At 38.6% G+C, this 12,653-nt stretch overlaps 1 protein-coding gene across 1 annotated transcript in view; it reads right to left on the reverse strand.

The window, feature by feature from the left end:
• Positions 1 to 9,648: 9,648 nt before the first annotated feature.
• LOC150103058 (uncharacterized) overlaps positions 9,649 to 12,653 on the reverse strand; it is a 209,434-nt gene continuing 206,429 nt past the window's right edge. Inside the window, exon 16 of the mRNA XM_090398069.1 lies at positions 9,649 to 9,876. Coding sequence (XP_090254195.1) covers positions 9,649 to 9,876 — 228 coding nt within the window. The remainder of the gene's footprint in view (positions 9,877 to 12,653) is intronic.

Raw genomic sequence — 12,653 nt, forward strand, 5'->3', positions numbered from 1 at the left:
CGAAGTGAATCTTGTAGTTAGCTGAAGGTGAAGTCAGCAGTAATAATAAAAGGAAATTAATGCCGTAATCGAATAATATAAAAGGCTGGACATTCAGTGAGGGATTCTGAATAAACCCAGTTGGTCTAGAATTACGACTTATTTCTAATTTGCCCTAAGGAGAACTGCACAGTGTTTAATTGTTTAATGAGTGGTAACAAGGATAATTAAAGTACCCTACAGTTGATGTCTAGAGTTCTGAAGTGCAATTAATAGTGTTTTAGTTATAACTGTGGATAAGTCTTATAGATGTGTTCTTAAGTGAAATAAATATATTTCAAAAGTAAGAACTATCATATATTCAATATATGATAGTTCATAAATAATTCAATATGATAGTAAGAACTATCATATTCAATTATTTCAATGCAGGAAGAATTGAGTGTTAATTACGCTACATTTAACCTAAGCTTAACTGTGGAAATTCTTCGAAATTGAGAATTGAAGATAAGAATTGCTTGGGAAATATTTACAGCTATTAGTGCCTGCCATAATTTTGTGCTTATAGCATGGCTGAGAAATGTGTAGAAACTGATTAGATAGGAAGTTCTATTATGTTTAATTAAGTGTAGGAACTTCGTGACTCAGAAACTGAGAATGTGTATGTGAAGGTTTGAAAGATTGAACTAATGTGATTGACTTGACCTAATGTTTAACTTGATTCTATTGTCTAAAATGAGAAGTAAAATTTATGTATGTGTTATATAGCTTATATTAAATGTTTCATTTTGTTAATCTAATTATTGCGTTTGCCTGAATTCCTTTTTATTGCACCGTTCACAAAAATTTGAATCTTGCGGGAATCCCAGGTAGAAAACAAATACTTCGGCCAGAATGAATGAGGAGACTGCTAACTAACTTTGAATTGATCCTGCTGTTTTATATAGACTTATTCTAAGGATAGAGTGGCGCAGTATAATAGAAATTTCTCTACCCTTCAATTGGTGATCAATTTACAATTAGTTGTGTTTTATTTTATGAAAGTGACTTAAACAAGATGGCGGATTCGAACATGAAGAGAACAACGTCACGACAATATAGCTAGTGGGATAGAATATGAAGGGTATAGTGTGTTCAGGAGGGACAGAGAAAAAAAAATGGGGGGAGGAGTGTTATTGATGATAACTGATGAACTGCAGGATAGTGAAAAAGAGCCATTTGAGGCTATTTGGTGTGAGATTGAGACTAGCAAAACAAAATATACAGTTGGGTGCTGCTATAGACCAGGTGATAGAATAGATGGTGGAGATAGTATGCATAAGCAAATAGACACAATGAGTCGAAGGAGGGTAATTATTATGGGGTATTTCAACTATGACAACATTGATTGGAAGGAGGAGAGGACACATGAAAGGAAGGAATTGGATTTTATGCAGTTATTAAGGGATAACTACCTGAGACAGCATGTAATGGAATATACTAGGGGTTCAAGAGTGCTTGACCTAGTAATTGACCTGAGAATTTGACTGTATTGAATATGACCACGTTGCCACCAATTGGTGAGAGAGAGAGTGATCATAAGGTCTTGACCTGGAAGGTGGATAAATGCGTGGAATTTTCAATTAAGACAGGGTACATGTGGAATTACCGGGCTGATAAGTATGACAAGCTTAGGAGATTGCTTGGTTGTTGCATGGCATGTAAAACTGCAAGGGCTGGAGGTTGATAGTACATGGGAAGCGGTAAAAGAGCGTTTGAAGGGCAATGGCTGACTGTATACCCCTAGAGTCCGGATAGTAAATCAAGTAGGGGTTAAATGGATGAATAACACCATTAAGCTTGAGCTGCAAAAAAAAGAAACAACTGTGGAGGGAATTTAAGGAGAAAGGTGACTTGCAGGCCCACAAACAGTATAAAGCACATGCCAGAAGGGTAACGAGTGTGGTAAGAAGAGCAAAAGCGAATTATGAAAGGAAATTAGCCATGCAAGCTAAAGAGAATCCCAAACAGTTTTTTTGGATATGCTGCATGTAAAAGAAAAAATATATATGGCAGAATGATTTTAAGGAATGCCGATGGAAGGGAGGTAACTGAATCAGTTGATTTAGTGGAATTACTGAGTGAGCACTTTGCAAGATGGGGATATTACAGGAATGAAGGAACCAATAACTTATATGGGAATTGAGGTGAATAGTATATTACAAAACCTTAATGTGAATACATCTGTGAGATTGGATAGTATACCAGCTCGGGTCTTACGTGATGGTTCCAAGACTGCTGTTGCAAATTACCGACCGATTAGCATATCAGGAGTCGTTGTCAAGGTTTTGGAGAAAGCAGTCAAGAGAAAATTACAGGAATGGATAGATGAAAATGGGATACTGTATGGGGAACAGCATGCTTTTGTGAAGGGTAGATCATGCCTCAGTAACTTGCTCACATTTTATAACACAGTGATGGCTGAACTGGATAAGGGTAATGGGTTTACAGTGATACTGCTGAACTTTGCTAAAGCCTTTGACAGGATACCACATGGAATTCTAATCAGTAAACTGCAGCATATGGGGATGGATATAGGGTTGGTGAGATGGATAGATATCAGAGAGTACCTTATTCAGGAGTAGAGTCCAAAAGACAGCCTGTGACTGGGGGTGTGCCGCACGGTTCTGTTCTTGAACCATTGCTGTTTAATTTGTTCATTAACGATACAGGAAAGGCTCTGAGAGGAACTGTTCATTTGTTTGCTGATGATGCAAAATTGGGTAGAGCAATAGTGAATGCACATGATGTCAAAATTTTGCAGGATGATTTGGATAGATTGGAGGACTGGGCTAAGGAGAATGAATGTCAATTTAATGTGGCAATGTGTAAGGTTATGCATTATGGGGTGAAAAGATTAGCAGCAGTATACCACATTGGTGGAACTGTACTCCAGGAGATTGACAAGGCCAGGGATTTGGGAGTGTTAGTGGATAGGGAGTTGAAGTTTAGGGGGCACATTGCAAAAGTGGCTAAACCAGCTCATCAAATCACTTGGTTACTGAAGAGACAAGCAAGTTATTGTTCCTCTGTATCAAGCTTTGATAAGACCCCATCTTGACTACTGTGCCCAGATCTGGGCGTCAGGGTTTCCTTCTTGATGGGGAGGAGGTGGAGAGGATCCAGAGGCAAGTGACCAAGATGATAGGTCTATGGAATGAACCTTATGAGAACAGGTTGGAAATTTGTGGGTTGCAGAAATTGGTTGATAGGCGGAAAAGGGGTGATATGATTCAGGCATTCAAATTACAGAAGGGTTTCTATAAGATAAATTCAGAGGATATTTTTGAGAAGAGGACTGGTGGTGGTGGGAGGACTAGGGGCCATCCATGGAAACTGGGGAAGAGTGTAGTTAGCAAGGGCATTAGAACTAGGTTTTTTTTACTTGGAGAGTGGTGAATGAATGGAATAAGCTGCCAGAGTCTGTTGTGGGTGCGATGACTGTGAATGAGTTCAAGGCAAAGTATGATAGATACTGTGTGGATGTTGAATAGTTGTTCTTGACATGATGCTTAGGGCCTCCCTCGATGAGTTTAAGGATGCCTTGGAGTTGCCCGTAATAATAATAATAATAATTATAATAAGTAATAAGTAATTATTATTATTGCCAGAATAATAATAATTATTATTATTATTCTTTCTCTTGCTTGGCACACAGCAGAATAATTCACTTGTATTATCTTTGAATTCACTGGCCAATGTAATCTCATGTTCTACTCTTTCTTTTTTTATCATGCTTGTCACATTTCCAGCCTGCAATTTATATTCCTCTTGCATCTGTTCACTACAAGCTGTCTTGTACCTCCTTCATAGCATATTCTTTTCCCATACTGCTTGCTTCATTTCACTGTTCATCTATCTCACTCGTACGCTATTTACTCACTTAACCCTTGGTATGCAATTATGCATTGGTTGTGTCAGATACTGCCTTATCATTTCCCATACACTTTTCTGCACAAATCATCAACCGAACGTATTGATGCTAGTTGACTATGGAGCCTCTCATAATCAACCATCTTATAGTTCCACATATATATACCTTCTTGAGAATGACTATTCCTGTTTAACCACCTTCCAAACAAGTACCTCATAGTCACTCTCACCAACAAGTGGCAGTGTTGATACCTCATTCACAACCATATATTGGGAGAATACTACCAAATCTAACACCTGTAACCTTGTGTCACTTCAGTCACATGTTGTTTAAGATAGTTATCCCTCAGAAACTAAATTTGCTCTTCTCGTTTCCATACACTATTTGTTCCAATTTCTGTAACAGAGTTCCATGCAGTATCCTATCAAATGCCTTTACAGAATCCAGCAGTATCAATGACTGGCCATTTCCTTTATACAATTCAATCATCCTCTGCTATGCAGAGTAAGTAAGTTACTAATATATCACCCACCCTTTATGCCCCCTCACAGTGTATCATATTATCTACACATTCCTGAATTCTGTCTAAGTACATCCAGATGTACTCTGGATGTTAGGAAGGGGAACAGTTTTGTTATGATCTTGAAAGTTGGTTGCAGGAGGGATAGGGGACATACAGTACTTTGTTTCATAGGATTAGTAGTCACTGGGTAAAAAAAAAAAAAAAAAAAAAAAAAAAAAAAAAAAAAAAATTGTGAAAGTACCCAAGTTCAGTGGGAAGGGCTGTTTCATTTGACCAAACAATCCTGACTATGTGTGATGAGTCATTTGGCAGTCATGTACATGTACAGTCATATCATGATGTGCCTAGGAAGATGTATTTTTGGATGTTGGCTGTCTAAATTCACTGAAAATGAATCTAATATGTGAAGGCTATAAAGACAAATAGCAAACATATGATCTACACAGCACTGCCAGATTTTTGGTTTATGTATAGCTGTGTTGACTGTTGGATTTTATAGAAATTTTCTAATGTTCTTTGCAAAGAACATTTTAATAAATTCCCTGGTTGGCCAAGTGGTTAGCGTATCCACTCTCCAGCCAAAAGGCTGCAAGTTTGAATCCCACCGTGGGCATGGATGTTTGTGATTGAGAAAATACTAGTGGTGGTAGTCAGCAGTAGATGGCAATGGTGTAGATGATGAAGGTAGTTTGGTTGGTGGAGATGAAGAGTTGTAGAAAGTTTATTTATCACTAGGTTTGACTATAATGAATTTAGTTTAATCCTTTATCCCAGTGAGAGCAAACAAGGTTTGCGCCTGAAAATATCTTCAGGACTAAATATAGTGTTGTACTATCTTACCCCGGTAAGTAGTGCAACACCAAGGCAACTCGTAGCAAAGGTGGAGCAAGATACCAACACTCCTATCCCAGTATCTCCCATAATGCAAAACACATTTCCTTGTGGTAAAGATGACTTGCTACTGCTTCTGGTTGGTATCTCCAGCTCTGGGCCTGGCTCCCACTGAAGAGACCTCAATAAAGGTCGAAACTAGTCTGGGTAGATGGCCAATCCCTTAATGTATAACAGTATACATATCCACAAGGAAATGTGTTTTGCATTATGGGAGATACTGGGTTAGGAGTGTTGGTAGCTTGCTCCACCTTTGCTATGAGTTGCCTTGGTGTTGCACTACTTACCGGGGTAAGATAGTACAACACTATATTTAGTCCTGAAGATATTTTCAGGCACAAACCTTGTTTGCTCTCACTGGGATAAAGGATTAAACTAAATTCATTATAGAGAGTTGTAGAGGTTGGTACCCTCTCTCGATGAGTCTTTGGACTCCCTTGAGGTGTTATGTAATAATAATAATAATAATTTCTTTGATATTGTTTATTTATACTATGAATAACCACCAAAACCAAACCCTATTTATACATATAACTTTGTTATACTCAACTACCCTTGAGCAACACATACCCCTTCTTAACTGAAAATTCCACAGTTTGACACCCTTCCAAATCAAGGCCATATGCTCACTCTCCCTACTTTGGTTATACACAGAGCTTCTGATTTTATGACTAAATCCAGCACTCTCAGATCCTGATTCCCCTCCTAATATGCTGTATCAAGCAATTTACCTTTAGTAAGTAAATAAATTCCATTTCCTTCTTACCATGCAATCTCCCTCCCTCAATGTTCCAGCAGTTGAAGTTTCCATAATAATTACTCAGAGTGCACCTGCATGCTAATGTTCCAATGCATGTCTTCTACATCTTTCCCTGAAACTCCTGAACTGCAGCAATAACCAAATGTATATTTTGTTCTATTAGCTCTCTCACATCAGATTGCCTGAAATGAACTACCTTTTATCTGTTGACCTCATGGCCTGCTACTCTTTTTGGCTGCAATTCATCTACTATAATCAGCAGTATCCCTCTCCTTATTCTGTTATTCTCCCTGTCATTCCTGAAAATACCATATCCCTCCCTCATAATATATCCCAGTAACTATATCATACACTGTTAACACCAAGTTCTCACTAATGCTTTTCATGTTTGGTTAGGTTTCACCAACCCATAAAATCCTCCTTATTATTCTGATAATTCTGAAAAAAAAATACTATTGGCTTACAGTTTTTTTTTTTTTTAGATAAATTCATATAAAAATTAAAAACTATATTCACTGTATAATCACTCCATTACAAAAGCTTTTACAAGCATATCAATAGCTTTTTTTGAGAGGGTTACAGGTATGTACAGATCTATTAATATAACCTATTGATGTACTGATGTATTAATGATAACATATTGATGTATTAATATAACCTACTGATCGAACAGACAGGATTGTTATCAGCAGGTTGTGTATGGAGGAGCAATATCATAGAAGACATAAGTCACCAGTGGTGTGCCCCAGGGGTCTGTATGTAAGTGACATTGGAAAGGTCTTTCATGGTGAGCAGATGATGCAAAGTTAGAGAAAGCTATGAGAAGTAGAGAAGATGTTGTAGTCTTGCAAGAGGACTCGAATAGTGATGAATGAGTGAGTGTGTGAAGATGTCAGTTCAATATAGCAAAGTGCAAGGTTTAAAATTTGGGAAACAAACATGGGATGCAGAGTATAAGAGTGGTGGAGGAGATCTGGGAAGGATAATGGATAGGGATCTTAAATTTTGGGAACATTTTTTAGGCTAAAATTGTGAGGACAGCACTGGCACAATACATAGTAGGAATTGTGCTATAATCTACATGATAGTATTCTATGATTCATAGAACACTGTTTTTATTCTATATGGTATAACCTAGATTTTTAAAGAATGATGAGTTGTTGGAGAGCATTGACTAAGTCGGTTTTGGGTTTCTGGAATATGAAGTATGAGGGCAGATTGAGAGAATGCAAACTGTAGAGTGTAGTGAGAAAGGCAAAACTGCTATATAAGAAGAGATTGGCACTAAGATCCAAAGAAAATCCTAGAGAATTTTTTAGCTATGTGGTCAGTAGGAGGAGAAATGATTGTGGAAGAATGACATTGTGGGATAAAAATGGGAATAGAATGAGTGATGCATAGGACTAGTGGAGGTTGTGCAATGAACACTTTATTGGAGTATTTCATCTGGAGAAGTAAGTTTTAATACTAGAGGGATAGGGCAGGTTTGAGAAAGAAGGATATTGTGGTGCAAGAGGAGAATGTGTTTCAAATACTGAGTACTCTGGATGTCAATAAAGCTGTGGTACTGGATGGTATTTCACCACGGATTTTGAGAGAATGTGCTAAAGAACTGACAGCTCCGTTGACTTGCATTTTCAATGAAAGTCTGGCTATGGGAAAGGTACCCAAGGAATGGAAGGAAGGCAAGATAGCGGAAATTCATAAGGGTGGTAGCAGACTGGAAGTGTCTAATTATAGGCCAGATGAGGGTAATGTTATCTGTGAGAGTCAACATGGATTTGTTAAGGGGGCGCTCTTGCTTTAGTAATATGACTGCCTTTTATAATAAAGTGACTAGAGCAACTGATGAGGGAAAGGCATATACTGCCATTTTTTTGGATTTTGCAAAGGCATTCGACAGGGTGCCACATGATAAGCTGATATTTAGATTGCAGCACATAGGTTTAGATGTCAGAACTCGGCTGGATTCAGGATTGGCTATCTGATAGATATCAGAGAGTTGTGTATGGTGGGGCAATATCGAGGAGGCAGAGGGTTACAAGTGGGGTTCCACAGGGCTCAGTACTGGGACCTGTATTGTTTAACCATTATATCAAAGACATTGTCAATGGAATGCAGTGGGGGATATTCAGTTGTTTGCAGATGATGTGAAGCTGGGAAGGGTTATTAGTAATAGTGCAGATGTGATAGCCTTGGAAGAGGATTTGAATAAACTAGACAGGTGGGCATATGAATGAGCATATGAGTTTAATGCAGCAAAATGTAAAGTCTTGAAGTTTGGGATACTTGATTGGAAGAGCTGTACTGGAGGAAGTAGGGGAGACGAGAGATCTCGGGGTGATGACTGATAGAAACCTGAAATTCAGGGAACATATTACAAAAGTGGTGAAGGTAACCCAGAGGATTGCTGAAATACTGAGAAGGACACTGACCTGCAGAGATAAAAGAGTTATTGCTCCATTGTATAAACCCTGATCAGACCATACTTTGACTATTGTTCTCAAATTTGGTCCCCAGAATTTGAAGGGTAATTAACTGTGTAAAGGGTACAGAGCCAGATAATAAAAATGGTTTCAGGACTGTAGAGTGTTAGTTATGAGCATCGGTTGAGAGGAATGTGAACTACAGAGTTTGGTAGACAGAAGAAGGAGAGGTGATATGATTGAGACTTTTAAACTGTTGAGAAGTAGTCACAAAGTTGACACTCAGGAGTTCTTTTGCTTGTTGGAACAGCAGGAATGAGCTATGACAAGGGGCCACACATGGAAGTTAAGAAAGTAAGCTGTGAGCAAGAGGGGGAGGAGTGGTTTCTTTTTGTGGAGGGTGGCTGAACCATAGAATGCATTGCCTGATAGAGTGGTGAGAGCAAGAACAGTCAATGAGTTCAAGGAGTGGTATGATAGACTTTGTGTTTCCTAGGAAGGGTCTCTCGCGATGAGTCTCTTGACTCCATGGAGGCCTGAATAATAATAATAATAATAAGATCAGTGGCAGATTAAGGATAGTTGGGGCCCCTAGGCAAATTATATTTGGGGGCCCCCCAAAAAATAATAATATTAAAAAAAGAATAAAAAAATAAATAAAAGTTAGGTGGCAAATAAATGAAATTTTATACTTTTGAATTTTTTGAACTTCTGGATTTTTCTGCCTGTTAAAGGATGATAAATAATAAAACATTTTAGTTAAATGAATAATTTTTTATGTCGTTTTTACAAATTTCCTTTTCGAATTTTAGAATTTGTGAATTTATTGATTATGTCTTCAAAGTTTATTTTTTTGGCAAACTCATGTTCAATGGAAATTAGAGTTAAGGCATTTAATCGCTCTTGGCTCATTACAGCCCTCTTTTGATTTTTTATTAATGCCATCTTAGAAAAAGATTGTTCACCTTCACAATCTCCGCACGCCATTGTCAAAGATAGTCGAAATGCGATACTCATGTTTGGATAGCATTTCACGGACAAAATTTTCTTAAACGTGTCTATGATATTTCCTTCATTTTCACCCTTTTCCTCAATGTGAAGCATGACATGATGATGAAATTGAATTATTTCTTTTGAATTCTAGGGCTCCATTAATTCAATAGAGCTCTAGAATTTCGAGAGCATCGACATTCGAGAGCTCTATTAATTCAATAGAGCTCTCGAATGTCGATGTTGAAGAAACGCTACTAGCATCATTAGCTTTTAATTCAAGAAATCCTAAATTTGCTAAAGATGTTTGCACCTTCACTTCTCTTTTTTTCTTTTCTTGTTGTACTTTCCGCTTTTCTGCTCCACTTGGGTACCACCGCTTCATAGTTAAACACTGAAGGGTAAAATAAGTAAATTTAAAAAATGTTTATGAGTTTAGTTTTGAATTTTCCAAAAAAAAAAATGTTTATTACTTATGTTTGCTCTTTAACCGGATTGTTTATCAGTTTTTTTTACAAATTTACAAAGTTTTTTTTTTACTTGCACTACACTCAAATAATAAATAATAGAATAATAGAATTTAAATAATAGAATGTTCGCAAACGTCAATAAAATGAAGGAGCGAGTGCTGTATGGGGATTCGCTATTAAGAGGCGTAATAATTGAGAGTTTAACGAAGTCGTACCAGCCGGGTGCGAACATAAAGGACGTCAGCGAATCTATTCGACTGCAAAAACAGAGGGTGAAAGAGATGATAATAGTGGCAGGAACGAATGATTTGAAAGAGGACAAAATGGAAATGATAGAGGATGTGAGGTAGTTGTTTGAGGTAGCAAAAGAGAAGAGTGAGAGAGTTAGGATGGTGAGTATCTTACCGCGGTATGACAGCGAAGTGTTTAGAAGGAGGGCCATAATTGGCAATGACTTTATGCGTGGGTTATGCATGGAGAGTGGTGTGGAATTTGTGGATGTGTGGAATGAGTTTGATGGGCGAAAGGACTTATATAAGATGGATGGGTTACATTTGAATGGAGTTGGTGTACGGAGACTTGAAAAAGTGTTGATAAATGATGTGGAAGTGGATGTACAGACTCAGGGAAACTAGATTTATTAAGAGGGGGGGAGTAGATATGCAGACTTTAGGGGGGGCAGTTAAGTGTATGAATGAGTATATTATGCCAGGGCGAGTACGACGGACAACAAATCAGAATGGGATAGTTAGTATAAGGAATCAAAGTAGGGATGGGACAAATGGGCTTCTGCGATTCATGTACACTAATGCCAGGAGTATTAGGAACAAGAAGGAAGAGTTTTTGGCCATGGTTGGCACTTCCAGGCCACAGGTTGTCGGTATTAGTGAAACGTGGCTGACAGAAGATGATAAAGCTAGTGGGATTGAATGCGATGGGTATAGCGTGTTCAGGAGTGACAGGGTGAATAAAAAGGGGGGGGGGGGAGTGTTATTGATGATAACTGATGAGCTTCAGCCAAGGAGTATAGAAGTTGAACTGCAGGATGGGGAAAAAAGCACATTTGAGGCTGTTTGGTGTGAGATACAATCTAGCAGAACAAAATATACAATTGGGTGCTGCTATAGACCGGGTGATGGAGTGGATGGTGGGAATAGTATGCATAAGCAAATAGAAGAAATGAGTGGAAGGAGGGTAATTATTATGGGTGATTTCAATTATGGTAACATTGACTGGAAAGAGGAGAGGGCACATGGGAGGAAGGAATTGGATTTTATGCAGTTATTAAGGGACAACTATCTACGGCAACATGTATTGGAAAATACCAGGGGGCAGAGAGTGCTGGACCTAGTAATTGCAACTGAGAATGTAGCTGTAACGAACATGACCATGTTGCCACCAATTGGTGAGAGTGACCATAAGGTCATGACTTGGGAGGTGGCTAAAGGAGTCGAATTTACAATTAAGACAGGGTACATGTGGAATTACCGGGCTGGTAAGTATGACAAGCTTAGGTGTGTGCTTGGCTCAATGCCATGGCATGTAAAACTGCAAGGGCTGGATGTTGATAGTGCATGGGAGGTGGTTAAGAACTGTTTGCAGGAGGCAATGGTTGACTGTATACCAAGAGTCCGAATAATAAATCAGGTAGGGGTTAAATGGATGAATAACACTATTAAGCTTGAGCTGCAAAAAAAGAAACAATTGTGGAGGGAATTTAAGGAGAAGGGTGACCATCAGGTGCATGAACAGTATAAAGCTCAGGCCAGGATGGTAACAAGGGTGGTAAGAAAAGCAAAAGCAGATTACGAAAGGAAATTGGCCATGCAGGCTAAAGAGAATCCCAAACAGTTTTTTCAATATGTTGCAAGTAAAAGGAAAAATGCTCATGGTAGAATGATCTTAAAAAATGCTGAGGGTAGGGAGGTAACTGAATCAGTCGATGTTGTGGAATTACTGAGTGAGCACTTTGCAAGAGTATATCATCCAGGTGGTGACTTTGAGGAAATGGAAGAACCAACAGCTTATACTGGAATTGTGATGAATGAGGTAGAGGTAACTAGTCTATTACAGAACCTCAATGTCAATACATCTGTGGGATTGGATGGTATACCAGCTCGTGTCGTACGTGAAGCGGCCAAAAAATTGTCAGTGCCCTTGACCATTTTGTTTAATTTGAGCCTCAGGACTGGGTCAGTCCCAAGGGGGTGGAAAGAGGGGAAAATAGTTCCACTGCACAAAGGTGGTTCCAAGGCTGCTGTTGAAAATTACCGGCCAATCAGCATAACAGGAATCATTATCAAGGTCTTAGAGAAAATAGTCAAGAGGAAAATACAAGAATGGATAGAAGAAAATGGGATACTGTATCGGGGACAGCATGGTTTTGTGAAGGGTAGGTCATGCCTCAGTAACTTGCTCACGTATTATAACACAGTGACGGCTGAACTGGATAAGGGTAATGGGTTTACAGTGATTCTACTGGACCTTGCTAAGGCCTTTGACAGGATACCACATGGAATTCTAATCAGTAAATTGCAGCATATGGGAATGGACATAGGGTTGGTGAGATGGATAGGAGGGTGGTTGACGGAGAGATATCAGAAAGTGGTTTACTCAGGAGTAGAGTCCACAAGACGGCCTGTGACTAGTGGTGTACCACAAGGATCTGTTCTTGGACCACTGCTGTTTAATTTGTTCATAA

The sequence above is a fragment of the Typopeltis vanoorti genome, chromosome 9 (assembly GCF_054136105.1).
Source record: "Typopeltis vanoorti isolate ZY-2024b chromosome 9, IOZ_Tvanoo_1.0, whole genome shotgun sequence".
Lineage (NCBI taxonomy): Eukaryota > Metazoa > Arthropoda > Arachnida > Uropygi > Thelyphonidae > Typopeltis > Typopeltis vanoorti.